Source organism: Xyrauchen texanus, chromosome 24, assembly GCF_025860055.1.
Source record: "Xyrauchen texanus isolate HMW12.3.18 chromosome 24, RBS_HiC_50CHRs, whole genome shotgun sequence".
NCBI classification, from domain to species: Eukaryota; Metazoa; Chordata; class Actinopteri; order Cypriniformes; family Catostomidae; genus Xyrauchen; species Xyrauchen texanus.
Window position 1 is genome coordinate 28,338,559 of NC_068299.1, and position 20,034 is coordinate 28,358,592.

At 39.3% G+C, this 20,034-nt stretch overlaps 1 protein-coding gene across 1 annotated transcript in view; it reads left to right on the forward strand.

The window, feature by feature from the left end:
* The window catches only part of LOC127617934 (leucine zipper putative tumor suppressor 2 homolog), a 95,513-nt gene extending 85,223 nt beyond the window's left edge, over nt 1-10,290 (forward strand). Inside the window, exons 3-6 of the mRNA XM_052090114.1 lie at nt 3,335-3,868; nt 4,412-4,984; nt 5,141-5,410; nt 5,672-10,290. Of these exons, the coding sequence (XP_051946074.1) occupies nt 3,362-3,868; nt 4,412-4,984; nt 5,141-5,410; nt 5,672-6,448 (2,127 nt within the window). The 5' untranslated portion in view covers nt 3,335-3,361 and the 3' untranslated portion in view covers nt 6,449-10,290. The remainder of the gene's footprint in view (nt 1-3,334; nt 3,869-4,411; nt 4,985-5,140; nt 5,411-5,671) is intronic.
* Nucleotides 10,291-20,034: the final 9,744 nt, after the last annotated feature.

The following is a 20,034-nucleotide window of genomic DNA, read 5'->3' on the forward strand; positions in this document are numbered from 1 at the left end:
TTGTATTGTAAAGCCGCTTTTTGTATTGTCTTATCAATGATTAACTCTTCTGCTACAAGAATGTAATGCATTTTAATTATCTGAATATTTATATAAATATAATTTTTTATATTTAAAGATAACTAAGTATAATTATATATTGATATAAATATGTATAATCATTATATATTGAATTATTGTTATATGAGAGGCTTTCTCAGCAAATATTTGTTTATGCAATTAATCACAATTAATTAATTGGGACACCATGTAATTAATTCGATTACAAATTGTAATCTATTGACAGCACTAGAATAAACTAATTTTTATTAATAAAAAGTTTAAATAAAACTTTTTTATAGCTTTTTCCTGCCATAGTTGATGATCATTTGCATTAAGGTCTAATTGTTGTGGCTGAGGCACAGCGCAATTAGATTGCTGGACTGTATACAGGAACATACTTTAGAAGAACTGCTTAAGCTGAAATACCTGATGGCCAAGTTAGTGGAACCATGTGCATAAGCAAAGAGCCGCCTTGGAAATTGTTACACTTCAAGAGTCACGCAATCCCTCTTAAGCCTCTCTCTCAAACTTTGTTTCATCTCATTCACCTCAATGCTATTTCCAAATTTTCTGCAATTAATATTAATCTTATCCAGACTCTGTTCTGAAAGAAAGATTCCCATTGCCTTGTCAGCATGAACCTGGATGTATTTATAATATACACAGAGGAATAGATCTCTCGTACTCCTTTTCCACCATCACAGTTCAGGAGCCAGTGCTCAATCTGGAACTGTTCCAGATTGTTTCCACAGAAGAAAGGCAATTCTTGGCTTGAAATATCAGCTCTGCACTGGCATTTTAAACCTGCATACTGATCGAAAACAGTATGTAGACATTTCTTTAGCTGAAATCGGTCTGTTTACCAAAATGCAAAACACTGCCCCCAGTTGCCAAAGCAGTGTGGCCATGAGAAAGTTCCATTTTCCAGATGAAATGTCCACGGAGGGGCGCAAAACGAAAGTTGTGAACCAAGTAGTTTTCAGCTGTAAAGGCTGTCATAAAGTGAAAAGTAATGCATATTTATTAAACTGTACCGCCCAACCCAAACACCTTCAATGCAGTACAAATTTTATGTTAAAGGGTAAAGTGCAACCTCCGAATTGTGCTCTCCACTGATTATGAAAATGCGATTACGTCTTGGTTTCAAATGCAGATTCTGAACCTGGGTCTCCCACGCTGCTGACACAACGCTCTTTCGGTTGCAGCACAAAGGAAAGAAAACACACTGAAGCCAATGTTAAAATAATAGGAGATGGTGCTTGTCTGTGAGTCGGCATAATGTGGCCGATACCAAGGTACCGGAACTTGGAAACAGCATGCCGACTTCATGTGTGATCACGGAGTGGTGGTGGCGTAGTGGACTAAAGCACATCACTGGTAATCAGAAGGTCGCTGGTTTGATCCCCACAGCCACCACCATTATGTCCTTGAGCAAGGCACTTAACTCCAGGTTGCTCTGGGGGATTGTCCCTGTAATAAGTGCACTGTAAGTCGCTTTGGATAAAAGCGTCTGCCAAATGTTTTGCATAAATGCATCGTTTTGCATAAATGTAAATGTAAATGTTAGGTCTTGAACCAGGAACAAGTAATGTCAAAGATCAGGGAGGTCATAATGTCCTTACCGAATACAGTTTTTAGAACAACAACAACTCAAAATGCATAACATAACTAGATTTAAATAAAGACAGCATTACATTTACAGGTTACAGTATGTGACATTGTCACTTATGTTATTATTCAGCTCTCAAGTTAGGGTAAACGTAGAACAGTTCTAAGAGAGGTCCATCGATAACCTAAATAACACATGGTTAGTAAATAATGACACAATTTTAGGTTTAACAACAATCCCTTTAACTAGTTTAAATGTCCAGGGTTTCTTGATCAACCAGCTTCATCAAAAAAACATCCTGTTTGGGCACCTTTTTGTGATGATGAACAGCATGGCTATGATGGTCTACCAGCTAGACCAGCACCAAACCTGAACTAACCAGCATGGACACACTTTGTATTTTCAATGCTTGTCACCAGCATGGGATGCTAGTGTGTTGATGATGCAGCTTTTAAATTAGCTAATAAATTATAACTGTTCCATTTTCAGAATTCACAATTATATTTAGAACTAGTAAGATAAAAAATATCACACAGCCATGTATCATACTATATTTATTTGGAAAGGTCTTGATTAGTAGAACGTAACGTGCAAATTTGCTTCACTCAGAGCCCAAACTACAATGAGTATGAATGTGTGAAATCCACATGTATTATATACAGATAAACAGCATGTCTGTCCCATTTTGTTTTAATATTTCATGGAAAATAAACATGATATAGAAAATGTAATATCACAACTTACAGTAGCCGATCCTGAATCAAACCAGCCCACACTCGACGTAGATGCTGAAATAATATATTCCTCACAGTGTTTCATGACAGCTTTGTTGGCCATCACCAATGCCGTTCTTTAGCGACAGATGGTTTCTCTGGGATATATTCACTGAAACATCCTTCAGCAGAGCCAGAGCGCACATACACAAACTGTGCACAAGAGGGTAATAAGAAGCAAATGTTTAAATAATTTTATATTTTTTTAGATGTTTGCATTCATAGTTTTAATGTTCAATATATCACCTGAATACTTGTTTGGAGAGGTATTTGGACACTCTGATAAATAAAACTCCACATTGGGCACCTTGGTTCCATTTGCTATAACTTTTCAATTGCTTTGTCCTATCAACACAATTGATTTTCTCGTATAGTTGACATGTTGGAGAACAACACCAGTTAATTTGTGATAATCCATACTTTCTGTCTAAAGGGTATAATGTCAAACTTGAATAATAACTGAAAAGTTTATTTTTAGATCCCTTTTTGTGTGTGTGTGTGTGGGGGGGTTAAGCAGTAGTGAAGCATGGGAGTCTCTAAGCTTGTTTCTAATATATTTTCATAAAATGTTTAAATTGATAACATGCAGTTGACCCTTTTTGCTATGTGTTTATAGTTATAAGCTCTTACTTTTAGGTATGTCATTTAAGCATGAAATCTTTCAAAATGCCTTCAGGGTGTATGCCAGTTGACCATTTTCACCAGACCAACCCCAAACTAGCATTAACTAGAATAAACCAGTCTATCCCACCATGGAAATCCTTACTTTAGACATGATTAGTGAACTGTCTAATTATATTACATCCACTATGAGCCAATTTTGCATGTTACATGAAAATTAGCTTATGCTGCCAACATCTGTTTACAGACTCAAGCTTTATTACTTGCCTTCCTGTTTCCCCCTCTGCAGAGTATATGTCCTGGGCGCGTGTTCGCCATGGCTCTAGTTCAGGCTCTGCCTGTGCCCACTGATCACCCAAAGCCCAGTGCTGACATCCAGCAGTGCTGCTCAGTATCTCACTCCCCCACTGTGTGTGCGGCAGGAAACATGGGTTCCGTAAGCAGCCTCATCTCTGGACGTACCTACCAGGAGCGCCACTGCCGAGCCATCAGCGAATTTGGCGCTAAATATCGTAAACCCACACCAGCCACTAGCTGCTTCCTACAGCAAGAGGACACACTCTGCAGTGCCAGTTCACAGGAGCAGCTCCTCAACAACCAGCCTCCTTTACCTGCTAAGAACAAGTCCTCTGCCCTAATTTCTGCTGGCAATGGCAACTATGGCTATTTGAGTGATGAGCCAGTGGGGGACTGGAATGATAATCATGTGACTGCATGCAGCCCTTGCAGTGATACTGAAGAGCCTCCTGATAACAGAGGCATGAATGGTAACATTGGTGGCCCTCCGCCCAAGCTCATCCCTGTGTCTGGCAGGCTGGAAAAGGTAAGTTGGGGTATGCTTGGGAATAGTTTTTTTCATGCCTTGGATTTAAATAACTCTTTCTTTTTTAAAGTTTGTTTCATAGCAGAGTTCTAATATATTTGGTGGCTTTGCACCTTTACACACAGTGAATGAATGTCTAATTGGATTTTCATTCCTATTGATTGGGTAGAGCCTTTAATCACTGCACTCAAAAATACTGCAAAATGTCAATATGCCATCACTCACATATTTAATCAAAGACACTCTGTTTTTCATTTAATGATCTCAGTTACACACTCTAACTTTCAATGAGGCCTGAGAAAATCATTAGAAAAAGTGCTTACAGAGTGTGTGAAAAGATAGGAGGCAGAGTGACCTTATCCTATGTGAAGAGACTGAGATTTTATACTATACAAGTTTGAGCTTAATAGATTATGCTAGTAGTAGCTTCATGATGTTGTGGTTTAGTTGTTTATCATGTGTGTAGTCAGCATTTTATTGATGTAAGGATTTGAAATATGGTTTTAATTAGTAGTCATATTAACTCCACGATTTTGATTACAGAGTATGGAGAAGATACTAATCCGACCCACTGCCTTTAAGCCTGTCATGCCTAAGAATCGCAATTCTGTGCAGTACTTGTCTCCACGCTCAGGGGACAGTCTGTCTGAAAGCCAGGCCAGTCTCAACCTCCTACTCCCTGGTGGGGTAGCAGGGTTGGTTTGTGCCGAGAAGCGTAACTCGTATAGTGGGGGTCGCAATGCACGGAGTAGCCAGTCCTGCACCATGTCTGACTCAGGCCGCAACTCTCTCTCCAGCCTGCCCACCTACAGCAGCACTGGGTACAGCCTGGCACAGAGCGAAGTATCCTCTGGCCAGATTGAAACCACACGCTCTAGTGGTGGCCATGGACACTCTAATTCTGACAGCGGTCGATCATCATCAAGTAAGAGCACAGGGTCTTTAAGTGGGCGAGGTCAGCCACTGTCAGACAGCGGATCATGTGGGCGGTCCCCTGCTCCAGGGGAAGGATATGAAGGTGTTATTCGTGAACTAGAGGAGAAACTGCGGGAGCGAGACCTGGAGCTACAGCAACTCCGGGAGAACCTGGATGAGAATGAGGCAGCCATTTGTCAGGTGATAATTGTGAAGAAAACTTTCTTAATGGAGCATGTTTCTGAATGTCTACCAATTTGTAGTGTTCATTGATTGGGAATTTTCAAATACAATACTATGCAAAGACAAACCATGAGTCTAATGCCTTTAAATCATGTGTATTCTCCATTTCTGCAGGTGTATGAGGAGAAGCAGAAACGCTGCGAACAGGAGATGGAAGATCTTCGGCAGAGCTGTGCATCAAAAATGAAGCAGGTGCAGGTGAAGGCACAACGTGCGCAACAGGTTCTGCAGCTGCAAGTATTTCAGCTGCAGCAGGAGAAAAAGAAACTGCAGGAGGATTTTTCCCAGCTGCTGCAGGAAAGGGAGGCACTGGAAAAGAGATGTGCTTCTTTTGAGAGAGAACAGACTCAACTAGGTCCCCGTCTAGAGGAAACAAAGTGGGAGGTAAGACCTGGTAGCCTCTTAGATTTCTTGCCATTGGACTACAAAAGGGGTTTTCAAACCATTCCTGTAGCCTCCCCTGCACAGCACGTTTAGAATGTCTCACTTATCCCTATCCATCCAAAATTTGCAGTGCTCGGGAGACTCCAGAATTGTTTTAAAAATCCCTGGACCAAAATCTGGTGTACATGTAGGGCTTTTGAGGCTTTGAGTGTAACTGAACATGGAATAAATGTTTAACCCATGTCTTTGTATCTGTTACAGGTATGTCAAAAGTCAGGGGAGATCTCTCTGTTGAAGCAGCAGCTGAAGGACATACAGGCAGAGCTTGGTCAGAAGACCAGTGAGATCCTTGCTTTGAAGGCTCAGTTGAGAGAGGCTCGATCTGAACTGCAAGCCAGCCAGGCTCATTTGCAAGAAGCCCATGCAACAGTCCATACCCGCACACTAGAACTGGAGGTTTGTGAAAATGAGCTGCAGCGCCGTAAGAGTGAAGCAGAGCTCTTGCGAGAGAAGGTAGGCCGTTTGGAGGTAGAGTCTCTCCGCTTCAAAGAGGCCCTGGCTGTGCCCACGTCCCAAGCTCTTCCTCCTAAAGGCCAATGCAAGAGTTTACCCCTGCCTCAAAACCGGGGGATCACTCATGGTATTAGCCCTGCTTTCCGGGACAACAGCAGTGAAGAGCAGCTTCTTGCATATGAGAGCGATGAAGCGAAGGTGCAACGACAGAGCGTGGATGTGTTTCATGGTCTCCGTCAGCAGGTGGAGCGACTGCGAGCGGAGTTGATGTATGAGAGGAGGCGGAGCGAGGACCAGCTGGAGACTTTTGATGATGAGCGCAGGGTGTGGCAGGAGGAGAAAGACAAGGTGATCCGTTACCAGAAGCAGCTGCAACAGAACTACATACAGATGTACCGGCGAAACCGTGACCTGGAGCGTGTTATGAGGGAGCTTAGTCTGGAGCTGGAGAATAGGGACATGGAGGAGTTTGACATGCGAAACAACGAGATCCACTTTGAGGAGATCACTGCCACTGAAATCTAGGCCACATCTTACTCTCTGCCATCATCTCATTTGATTCCCTCTCAAAATTCCCTCCACCATGGTTGTATGAGGAGTACTGGTCATCACAGCAATAAAATGCAATAGAAGCATGGAATTCTTAACACTATTTCAGAAAGACACAAAATCTCTAACGGAATGTTAACACCCCTTTACAATGAATGGGTTTAGCTTTGCCCCTTAATTCAAATGAACACAAATCTTAATGCAATGTCATACTTTTACATTCTTGAGAACTGTTTGCCTGAGAACTGTCCAGCATGACAAATGCAAGCAAGGTCCATTAAGGAATTTTCTACTAGGTCTGGTCTGGTAGAAATGCTCTGGATAGCCAAGACCTGAACCCCACTGAACACCTTTGGGATGAATTGGTTGTTGAAATCACAGCAATCAATGAATCGCTGATGATCATATCTGAATAGGAGCAAATCCCTGCAGATGATCTTCAAATCATATTCAAAACGTAAGCCTTCTCAGAATACAGGGAGCTGTTAAGGAGGACCGTCTCTCTATTAATGCCAATGGCTTTGAAATAATGTCAAACAAGCACATATGGGTGTCATGTTTGAGTGTAAACATACTTTTGGCCATATAGTGTTCTTGTGTAAGTTATTGTTGTGGTGTCAGCAGTGGCGAATTAAATAAGTACGCGATATTTAGACATGTCTATGATACATTCCTCACACTGCCTCAGAAATCTGTGAGTGATTTCAATTTAATGTATGAACAGCAGTTCATTGATGCCACCTGTGACAAACCCCTATATAACAATGTTATATTACTTCATTTTAAAAACTTGTGCACAATCCCAGCAAAGAAAAATACTGAAATGTTAATGAAGAACTGATGAAAGATACAGTTTCATATGTTTAAGCATAATCTGAATGCTTTCATATCACAAAAGGACAAGGCACACTGCTTGGCTCTTCTATTGTACCAGCACTAACTCTGATGGGAAAAGACTTGGAAACATTATATGAAGCGTCTAATGTTAGGTCACTGAAACTGCAGTTTTGTTGCATTGATTCTTGATGTTCTTGTTGTTATGCTGGTGTTTAGAGTCCTCAATAACTGTGCCATTACTTCTCAGTCATTTATGGCACTATGCACCAAGAATTCTCCATCTCATCTCACAGCGTCACTGCTAACACAACATTTGATACTAATCATTAATGTAGAGGTGTTATTTTTTATATTAGATTATATATTAGCAAATATAACTAGTAAATCAGTGGTTTCACCACTCATAGTGGGTGGGGCAATTCTGATCAGTTATGACATAGTTGATGAATGCAAATATTATATTATATTGGATTTTTATGCAATTCGAGCAATACTAATCAAATGTTTGTGGTCTTTATGTTGGAAAAAAGGGATATATATACTATGTAAACATTGTTGTTTTTAACGAAACATACTTTTTAAAATAAAAAGAGGAAGAATTTGATATATATATATATATATATCATATTTTTATATATAGCACCAAGCTATTTTGTGGTAACACAGGTAACTTTGTGGGTTTAACAAATCTGTATTGCATATTTCGCACACTTTCAATCCAGAGGGATTTGCCATCAGCAGTTCACGGGGAGATCTGACAGTAGTTCATACAGCAGTTAGTGCTTTCATAGTGTTTTTTACATCTTCTGCACGGGTATTTAACTTGTCTGTCGAAAATACAGAACATCATTACCACTGACTATTTAACAGCCTGTTAAAGAAAGGTGCCTTGAACATTGCCTGATAACATTGTTCTAACACCTTTGTCCAATGTGTGATTCCTTTGACATCAGGGAAGAAAAATGAAATGAAATAGAATAAAAAGAAAAGAAAAGTTTAAAAAAATTATATAATGATAACACTATATAGCAATTTAGCCACCAAAACCAAAGAAAATGTATTAAAATTATGCCAGACCCCTCACAAACATCTCATATTTGAATGAACTATTTAACCTTCCAATGAACACCTAGAACATTCTATACTTGGTGCATCCCTTTATATATATATCTGTATCTATCTACAGTATGTCTCTCTCTCTCTCTCTCTCTCTCTCTCTCTCTCTACACACACACACACACACACACACTGGTGGCCAAAAGTTTGGAATAATGTACAGATTTTGCTCTTATGGAAATAAATTGGTACTTTTTTCACCAAAGTGGCATTCAGATGATCACAATATATAGTCACGACATTAATAACGGGAACATTTTACAATTTGAAAATAAATGTTTAGAACTTCTTAAACTACTACAAAGAGATCTCATACAAAAATGCTCTGTGTGCAGCAATGACAGCTTTGCAGATCCTTGACATTCTAGGTGACATTTCACCCCACACTTCCTGTGGCTTTTGCTATAGTTGTGGCTGTCTTGTCTGGTGCTTCTCACACACATTACAGTCTAGCTGATCCCACAAAAGCTCAATGGGGTTAAGATCCATAACACTCTTTTCCAATTATCTGTTGTCCAATGTCTGTGTTTCTTTGCCCACTCTAACCTTTTTGTTTTTCTGTTTCAAAAGTGGCTTTTTCTTTGCAATTCTTCCCATAAGGCCTGCACCCCCGAGTCTTTATTGTTGTACATGAAACTGGTGTTGAGCAGGTAGAATTCATTGAAGCTGTCAGATGAGGACATGTGAGGTGTCTATTTCTCAAACTAGAGACTCTGATGTACTTATCCTCTTGTTTAGTTGTACATCTGACCTTCCACATCTCATTCTGTCCTTGTTAGAACCAGTTGTCCTTTGTCTTTGAAGACTGTTGTGTACACCTTTGAATGAAATCTTCAGTTTTTTGGCAGTTTTAAGCATTGGATAGCCTTCATTCCTCAAAACAATGATTGACTGATGAGTTTCTAGAGAAAGCTGTTTCTTCTGTTTTGTCATTTTTTACCTAATATTGACCTTAAGACATGCCAGCCTATTGCATACTGTGGCAACTCAAAAACAAACATAAAGAAAAGGTTAAGCTTAATTTAACAAACCAAATATCTTTCAACTGTGTTTGATATAATGGCAAGTGATTTTCTAGTACCAAATTAGCAATTTAGCATAATTACTCAAGGATAAGGCGACTTTTTTCAAATAGTGATGGTGCAGTTTTTTACATCAGTAATGTCCTGACTATAATGTGATCAGTTTAATGCCACTCTGGTGAATTAAAGTACCAATTTCCTTCTGAAACATTATTGTAAATTATTCTAAACTTCTGGCCGCCATTGTATACTGTATATTCACACCGATCAGCCACAACATTAAAAACCACCTGCCTAATATGGTGGTCCCTCGTGCTGCCAAAACAGTACCAACCCGCAGCTCAGAATATCATTCTGATATTATGTTCTTACCACAATTGTACAGAGCGGTTATCTGAGTTACCTTAGACTTTGCCATTTGAACCAGTCTGGCCATTCTCTGTTGACCTCTCTCATCAACAAGGCATTTCCATCCGAAACACTGCCGCTCGTTTGATGTTTTTGGCACCATTCTGAGTAAATTCTAGAGACTATTGTTCGTAAAAATCCCAGGAGGTCATCAGTTACAGAAATACTCAAACCAGCACATCTGGCATCAACAATCATCCATGCAGTTATCTAATCAGCCAATCATGTGGCAGCAGTCTATAAAATCATGCAGATACAAGTCAGGAGCTTCAGTTAATGTTCACATCTACCATCAGAATGGTGAAAAAATGTGATCTCAGTGATTTGGACTGTGGCATGATTGTTGGTGCAAGACTGATCATTGTGTGTGTGTGTGTGTGTGTGTGTGTGTGTGTGTGTGTGTGTGTGTGTGTGTGTGTGTGTGTGTGTATACATTTTCAACAGTGAACCATATATATATATATATAATCTTACATTCTAAGATAATTCATAACATTGTGTGAGGTAAATCTGACACAAAGTGTAATATACTCTCCACAATCTGACAGTAGAACAGTATGTCATCTTTTCAAGGCCAGAATTGGGCATAATGGTTCACTGTTCACGATTTGTCTGATATGGTATTGCTTTTGGTCATATCCTACATTGATATCAAAGATTTGTCATGGGTATACAAAAAGAGCACTCTCCCCTGGACAGAACTGCATCCTTCCTGTTATCAGTCAATCATAACCTTGATGCATATATGCATGTAAATATTCCTCATATTGTAATATTATTGACATTTTTACAAACACAAATTATCTATTTTGGAGGTGTAACCACTGTTAATAGACCAAAACAAATTAACATTTAATATGTTTTTCCCCTCATGGATGTGCTTGTGTATGTTTTCTTTGTCAATCTTTAGTGTTTTTAGTCATGCATGTATATTTTCATGCTGTATATTTCTTGTAAAAATTTGTTTTTAATTAAAGAAGTCACCACATGTTGAACATGGTGTGTTTTAGTTTTACCTACAATTTTTAATGTCAACAAACAAACTTGCAGAACCATATGTGCCATATCAGTGAATTCCAAAATAATTACTTGCTTTCAAACAAATTTCTAACACTTCTGTCATTGCTCAATCAATCAGGAAGTATCACCCCAAACATTGGATATTTGGAATGTTGAAACTTTCGAATTAATTATGAAGCCCTACGTTTAATAGCAACATGTGAATTCTCAAATAAGTTTAGAATTACAGTCTGAAAGATCTGTGGGACGGAAACAGGTAATATTTCACTTTTTATTATTTATAATCACACAATGCTTTTTTTATAATAAAATGAATTGCAAAAAGATAAATAAAAATAAAATGCAGCCCGTTCATTTTTACGTGCTTTCTAAGATGCTTACACGGTCTAAGAAAAAAGTTCAGTATATAACACTGATCCTACAATCAATTGCACTGTCCTCATATGTAGGATAAAGGCACAAATACAAAAATGCTAAGTGTGTATGCATACAGGTTTGTTCCCAAATTAGATATTTATTGCACAGGAGGTAGAGTGAGATAGGGATCTGCCGTGAGATCAACCGCAATTTGTAATAATCCCCTAGACATTCACTAAACAAACCAAAAGTTAAAAAAAAAGACCTAATCTGAATCTCAATCTATAACGTGGCCTTATTTAATCTCTTTTTGCCATGAATATGGAGAGACCCTTCTATGTAATTGTTGCCCGGATGTTTGATGTTATGATTTAGATTATCAGCATGTCATGCCAGTGTGCCTCTTATCCCACTGAGGCTTAAACCAGAATAAAAAATAGAAACCCTCAGTACCTCATGCTTATACAGGGTTTCTGATCCTATAATGGTGGAAATGAAAAGTTATGACTCAGATTTTCACATAAAGAATGTAAAAGAATAAATTCCACAAATACAGAGGAAGGTATAAATGTTAATATTAATGCAGATGTCTCTTATCCTGACTGAGGCATGCAACATTTGAATGGCAAAAAACTAAAAAACAGATGCTGCAGGCACAGGATGCCACTTGTTTCCCCTGTTTTCTGAGTTGAATACCTGTGAATGAACTCATCTAGTCTGCCTCAGACAGTGTGTGTGTGTGTGTGTTTGTGTTTCAGAGAGAAAACAGAGCACTTCTCTGCCAGTGGATAACATCACTATCACTTCAGAAATCGATTTTCCTGATACTCTCTGATTGGAAAAACTGGCAGATCAAACATGCAGATGCGTGGGTCTTTCAGGTCAAAAATGTTATATTCAACATATCTCATCAAAATCATAATCCTATCTCTAACAACACTATTAGAGTTAATTATTTTACAACTTGAAGGAGACTGTCAAATCAGAGTGAGCAGGGCCCATTAAGACCAGTATCATGTGGAAAGGTTATACATAAACTAACACAGATGCAAAAGAATTTGAATTATTCCTGTCCTGCCAGGAAAAAGTACAAAGTGCAGCTGAGCTAACAAAGCAGCAGCAGTTGTTAAAAGTGGGCACATTTCCTGTCACAAACTAGGATGCACCTGTCTGGTAAAACCACTACACCCATCCTTAGCGGGTCATCCTTAGTTTTCATGCTTTCCTCCTCTCCATCGATCAGGCAGAACAAACAGTGTTGTTCCCTTTATAGAGACACTGGATCTGGAGAACTCATAGGAAACAACAGAACATTTCAATGTTCCTCTTGAAATAATCCTTTAACTTAAAGGGGTAGTTCCCCCAAAAATTACAATTCTGTTTTAAACCTGTAACTATGTCATGCCAAATGTGTATATGCGGACATGCAAATGAGAATTGAGAGCTACCATTTCTAAATATTGATGTATTGGGTTGGTCGGGGTGCTCAAACAAACAAAACAATTTTGGGGAATCAACCTATGAATTTGTATTTACAGACAGTTGTTTTTGCATGTTAAGATGGAATAGAAGAAAATGTTTTAACAAAGAAATTACACATCACCTTTACATTTTAGTCTGTTCGTCAGAGCTATCATATGGCTTCAGATGACTAGGAATATATTGCACAAGTCATAAGGACTACTTCATTGTACCTTTAACCCCAGTCAGCTATAACCTTCTATTTTCCTTTCCACTGAGAATATTATGGTTACAGTTTGGGAACCCAATAAGAACTCAGTATTCTCTCAGCATTCTGAGAGTAGATTACAAGAGGTACTTAATTGGCATCATAAAGAGCAGTTCAAAACATTCAACTAAATACAACTTAGTGTCCCTTTATAGCCATTTAGGGGCCTGAGATTTGTTTAGCCTGACATCCCTGCTTCTAATAGCACTTACGTTAAGGAGGCCACAGGGATATCATCAATCTTTTATGCATGCCATCTGCTTTTTTGACCAAAAACAAATCACCTAAGCATTTTATGACTCCAAAAGACAAGTAATTTATCAAGTTATTGCACACTTTATTGTGCCATAGTGTGTATAGTATGTCTTTAAAGCGGAAGAGAGTAAGAGAAATGATAAATAGTAAATGGTCTGCACTTATATAGTGACTTTTTTAATCTTTGAGGTTACCAAAGCACTTTACACTGTGTCCCATTCACACACAAATTCACACTCACATTCACACACCAATGGCGGCAGAGCTGCCATGCAAGGCACTAGCCTGCCATTGGGAACCACTTGAATATGACTCAGGGAAAAGTAAATATCAATGCATTTAGCACTCTCCTAAAGCTGCATTGAAACACATTTCTACATGTCCATTTCAATTCAGACTCAATTGTGGTAATATTAGTGGTGCTTGCAAAGAAAAGTGGGACTTGCACATGAATAATACCTCAAATTGTGTGGCTTGAGAAGAGGCATATTTGCTTCTCCAAGTGGACATACTGAGGGTTTTTGCCTGGCAGATGAGAAAATGGGAAAAATAACCCTCCAAAACTCAAAGACAAACGATAAAGAAGAGATCCAAACCACAATTAGGGACGAGAATATAATTGAAATTTGGGAGCGGGCTTTTGTTTCTCCATTAATCAACCACAAAGAAACTATCAAGAATGCCTAAACAAATGTTGAAAGTTCTTCAGCTGAAATTGGTCTGTGCTTACCGAAATTGCCAACATCTCACTAGCCAACATCTGCCGAAACTCTTTCAACATTCGCAAATACAACAAGATCCTGGCAAACCCTGGCAACAAGGCCTGCATCAGCACCACACCCCCCGATTGAAATCCAGAAAACCATTATGAATCCAAGACCCAACCTTGATAGCCGGGGAGAGGGATGTGAATGGCCGGTGGCTTGAATCATGGTTCCATGACAATGTCCATAATAAGAACCTGATCCTGGATCAACAAAAGGAGTACCCAGTTTTCCCTACCTCGAAAATCATGGACCCAAATAAACCGGGGCTGAACACGCCATAGAAGATGTACCTACCTCTTCCATTAGTGGAAAATCAAGGATTCACCAAACGGTGATTGTGGTGAGGTACAAACCATTAGCCACATCACAGATAACAGCCCTATTCACGCCTGCACTGGAGGTGATACCGTAATTCCAACGGAGGTGCTCCGAAATGGATCTCAAACCTCAAATTCCAATTGTAATTAGCCCAGTGCTTTTCCAACTGCCATAAGTAAGAAGAGTGAAATTGTCATCACTGTCCCCCTGTGGCCAAAGCTGGAAGTGTTGCTGTATGTCTGAGCATGTGTGAGCTCCAGTTTTTAGGTGAAATATCCACTGAGTGGCACCAAAATCAAGTTGTAAAGCATGTTGTTTTTAGTTGTAAATTATGTAAAACAGTCAGTGGGAATGCAAATTGTATTAATCATACACCCAAATCCAAACTTCTGCCCTAAACCAAATTGTCAGTGGAGTAAAAATGTAATCTTATTAATTGTGCTCTTCATTGATTATGTGAACGCAATTACTTCCATGGTTTCCATGGGACAAGACCCCACATCTCTGAGGCTACTCGTACCACAGGAAAAAGTTATCACATTTGTATAGAACTTTTCAAAAGCCGAATAACACAAAAAAGGGGGCAAGGAGAGAGGAAAAGCAATAAAGGGATGCTCTTGAGCAGATTTAGGAAGAAATCAGGCACTAGTGCAAAAGATGAATTTTACTTCAGAGTATCCAGATCAAATAAAGGATGCTGGTCTAATTTCTGCATTCGAGCCAAACAAGCAGAAACTTTGGAGCCCAAACACAATACACAACACCTGTCCTCCTTCTGCCAAGCATGTCAAAAACAGTTGATAAGAGAGTGATGTGACTGCAGACTATTTGTGATAGGAACCTGACCTCTGTGCTACAGGAGCATACTTTATTTTCTGATAATGCACTTATCAGTTAGACAATTGGAACAGGAAGTGTCAACAGTGCACTCCACACTTCCTCTGAGTGTCAGCTAATCTGCAGAGCACAGGTAAGATAGCCACTCTGAAGAGCTTCTAAAACAGTGTTTTTGAAAGCATTTCAACAGTAAAACAAAATTTGCAGACCCCCTAAAGCCCAAATTATAGACCATTTCAAGGACTGTTCATTGGTGTTGTCACTGTTCCGTGAACATTTGCTGCTTCTCAAACAGAGACCATTTAGCAGAGATGGGCCACTTCTATTTAAAAGTATGGAATTAATTGGAATGCCCAATGGCAGCCAACAGTCAATGGAAAAATATACAACCTCATCACCGCTGCCTTTAAACACCTAGTGCGCCTCTCCTCGGGAGACAGGTCTCTACCTGCTGGCATCTTCGCAGTTCCAGGAACACAGCGGTGAGTGTCTGGTGTGAGTTAGATGTGACGCCGGGCAGATTGAGTGAAGACTCAGACAAATAAAATGTTACTGCTTATTTGAAATAGGATCTTTAATCGTAATCTTGATCAGCCATTTTGGAGATTTCGGTCTTTCTCCATTCAAGTAGATAGGAGCTGCACAGTCATGACGACAGTGGACTGACTTACTTTGAAAAAGAGACTTTGTTGAAAGGATCCGGAAACACGTTTGGACCATTCAAAATCATTTGTTTTTGTTTATATAATTGAAATGGTCTATCCACAGTTTTCCAGAGCAACCAGTGGGCGGCGCCATGATGATTCTAATTGCCTGTTTTGTATTTGGTCTCGAGACGCCAAGTAAAAACTGACAAAACTATCGATCCAGAGAATAACAACCATTTAAGTGTTGCTTAGTGTACAAATGAATTTCAGGCTCAACTTGTGCAGTTGTTTTCGGTCATAACTCAGAATAATTCATGATATCAACATAACTAACCACGGACCATCTCCTCATGTCATCTACACACTCAAGTGAGGCACTGTCTATAAAAAAAAGTCATCTGTACGCTGTGTATCGATACTGTGAAGTATCGGCATGTTTTTTGAAAATTTTTACAAATGTAATACCTTAAACAATACTAGTATATAATAAGAATATATGCAGATGCGAATGAAAACACTGGAGACCGGAAACTGAAAACAGTCGAATTGTGGAACACTTCCACGTTCAGGAAAATGGTGGATACTTCATTCACACAGGATGTGTGACGCAAATCTCGACATCAGCAGAGAGTGCGAGCTCTGAACTCGCGCAGCCCCATTTTTGTAACCGCGCGTCTTTGAATGTGCAGAATGGAATTATTTGCACTAATTTGTGTGTCCACAAGGTGGCAATATTCACATTTGAGCCATTGTTGTCATTAAGAAGTGCTAGAATATGAAATCGCCACTAATTTCATGTGTTTTCACGTGTTTTCTTAGTTGGAATTCCGAATTCAAGTGGCGTTCCATTGCACGATTCCAAGTAAGAAATTGGAAAATCCGACTTTCTGAGATGAATGGAATGCAGCACTACACCGTGTCCAAACCAGGTGCAACGCGATAAGATTCCAGTGACAAGCAATCTGTCTGCATGTTCACACCAGGCGCGACGAGACACGAGGAGGAGCTATGAGGTGCCCCTAGGGACATTATTCAGAATTACCATGCACATACATGTACTTTTCCTCTCACATACACATATGAAACCAAATTCATTCACATACTATAGTGAAATGCTCACACACATACAAGTGAAATGCTTTTACAAACACAACTGAAACGCTCTCATACATACAACTGAAAATATTACGCTCACACACACAACTGAAATGCTCACACACACACACACAACTGAAATGCTCACACACACACAACTGAAATGCTCTCACACACACACACAACTGAAATGCTCTCACACACACAACTGAAATGCTCACACACACACACAACTGAAATGCTCTCACACACACACACAACTGAAATGCTCACACACACACACACAACTGAAATGCTCTCACACACAACTGAAATGCTCTCACACACACAACTGAAATGCTCACACACACACACACAACTGAAATGCTCACACACACACACACAACTGAAATGCTCTCACACACAACTGAAATGCTCTCACACACACAACTGAAATGCTCACACACACGCAACTGAAATGCTCTCACACACGCAACTGAAATGCTCTCACACACGCAACTGAAATGCTCTCACACACGCAACTGACACGCACTCACACACACACAAGTGAAATGCTCTCATACATACAACTAAAATGATTACACTCTCACACACACAACTGAAAAGCATTTCAGTATGTTGTATGAAAGCATTTCAGTATGTTGTATGCAAGCATTTCAGTATGTTGTATGCAAGCATTTCAGTTGAAACGGAAGCACATTTCAGTTGAAACGGAAGGTGGTTAAAGTACCCACTCCACTCCAGTTGGTGGCAGTAGTGCACCTCAAGACGAATAACTAGAAGCTGTTGAAAGAAAGCATATAGGCGGTGGGCCGAGTCCGTCTATCTCGTTTAGTTTTTGATTTGATAGTTACCCAGCAGCTGTCTGGCTCATTTTTTTTATCTGTCTGTATGAATAATTCACAAAAAGATTACCGATTGTTTCCAACGGCAATTGTTGCACATTAAAGTATAAAAATAGATTTAATTTCGCTAGCTGATCACAAACGTTGGCGGAGTGAGATCCAATCAACGCTTGTGTTGTTACCTTGTTGAATTGATTTGGCCAATCACGTTATTCGTTGAACCGGCGTCGCGTGACTCGCGTCAGTCTGAAGCCAAATGAGTCTACAACCCAACCTGGAGAGACCGGTGTGTCTCGGCAAGACAACGTCAAGGTAAGATTTGTTTTACAATGATTATACACCCCTATATCTTAATGCTTTTCATATAAGTTGTATTTAAGACTGCAAGCTATACTTCGTCGTGAATATATGCGTTGTCGTTGATGAGAACAGTAGCCATGAAAGAATGTTGGTAGTGGAGCAGTAAAGCTAGGTCTAATGGTATGTTGCTTAGGCTAATCCAAATCATTCGGTACATACACAATGAACTAAGCAAAGAGTATTCAAATACGGGATAATTACGGGTTAATATTTAAACGGGAAGACAGTAGGAAATAATTTGACAGGTATGTCAAGGTTGGATTGGTTTATAGCAAGCTACCTAGGCTACAAGTAAGCTAGACTAATTATCAGCTAAAAAGAGTGCAAAGCAAAACAAAGAAATTATTTCAAATCAACTTTATAGTGGTAGTCATGGAGTTATATAAGCCATTTATGGTTGATCGTCACAGTTTATACAATGACAAAATTGTGTGCATGGTAGCTTATGTGATTTAAAATTATCTAGTAATGTGTGCTTTCTGTGTTTATTTATCTGAATATAATTCAGTTGTTTATCTAACACACAGACACGGACAGGACAACATCATATCTCTCCACACCCAAATGACTACAGAGGTGATCGTTGCCAATCATCACATCAACAGCACCATGAATGGAGCAGGTCAAGATCACGGAGTTGCTTAGTATCCACATCACAGATGACCCATCTTGATCTATCGACACCACCAACAGAACCTGGCCAAGAAAGTCCAAAAACCTCTGCACTTCCTCCCACAGTTGAGGAAGGCTCATCTCCCACAAATCCATCCCCTTAACTTTCTATAGGGGAATCATAGAGAGCCTCTTCCTTCCACCCCCACCCTCCAATAACCTAAGGGCAGCTGATTGACTCTTGCACAAATACACTGGTAGTTTACACTATGATGCTGCTACATTGGTTTATTTTTTTATTTTTATATTTGCTATGAACATTTGACCCCACTTACACACATATTGCACTGCCTTTTGCTACATGTCATGTCATCCACTTGCACTGAAATACTATATTAATTAGGGATGAGTCACGATTTTCGAATATTCGATTAGTTGATTTTATTATAGAATATTGAATAGGATGTGCTGGGATGATTGTCTTTAAAAAAATCCCCATGTTTTAGTTGTGGTTATAAGTTGCAATCCTAAATTCACATAATATTTTTATACATTTTATAAATATATTCTTAATATTTTTTTTTGTTTCTATGTTTGAGCTTATATATCTCAATATTAATAACAGTCTGGTTAATTTTGAGTCTTGAAATGTAAACTCTCAAGGGTTGGCTTTCTAAATATATGTTGGTTATGTGTATATTCAGAATGACTTCTGAGCAGCAACCTTTTTATTTTGGGGATGTCATGAATGCATCACTTGCCAAAATTGGGGCTGACTAGTAAGGGGTTAAACGTATATAAATGAAACGTTTTATATAAAAATTATACATTTGATACAAACCTTCACTGTTGTTAGCTGCATTTTCTATCTTCTTACGTGCTCTTCTTATGTGTTCTTTGTTGGTGAAGAGCATGTAGCATTCTCTGTGAAATCCAACAATAGCCGGCACATCTTGGACGTCTTCGGAATTTAAGTTAAATGCCAATACGGCTTTTTCAGCTACTGTACTCTCTGTGGTTTGCAGGTTCACCCATAAATTTGTAACCAAACCAGTAAATTCCGAAACCAGCTTGCTTCAGCTTGTCATTTTTATTCCCTAATGACGAAAATGGGTGTTTGGAGGATACATCACGTTATCTACAGCTAACTTAAGTTAGGTGCTGTGATTAGTGGTCTTCCTAGTTTTAAAAATGACAAGCTGAAGCAAGCTGGTTTCTAGCTAACTTACCTTGTTCTCCTTTTGCCTGACGTCCATGGGCTGAAACATTGCTGTGCTTGATAACGTGGTGGAGCACGTTCTCTCCTGACTGGACCTGCAGTTGACAATGCAACGCTG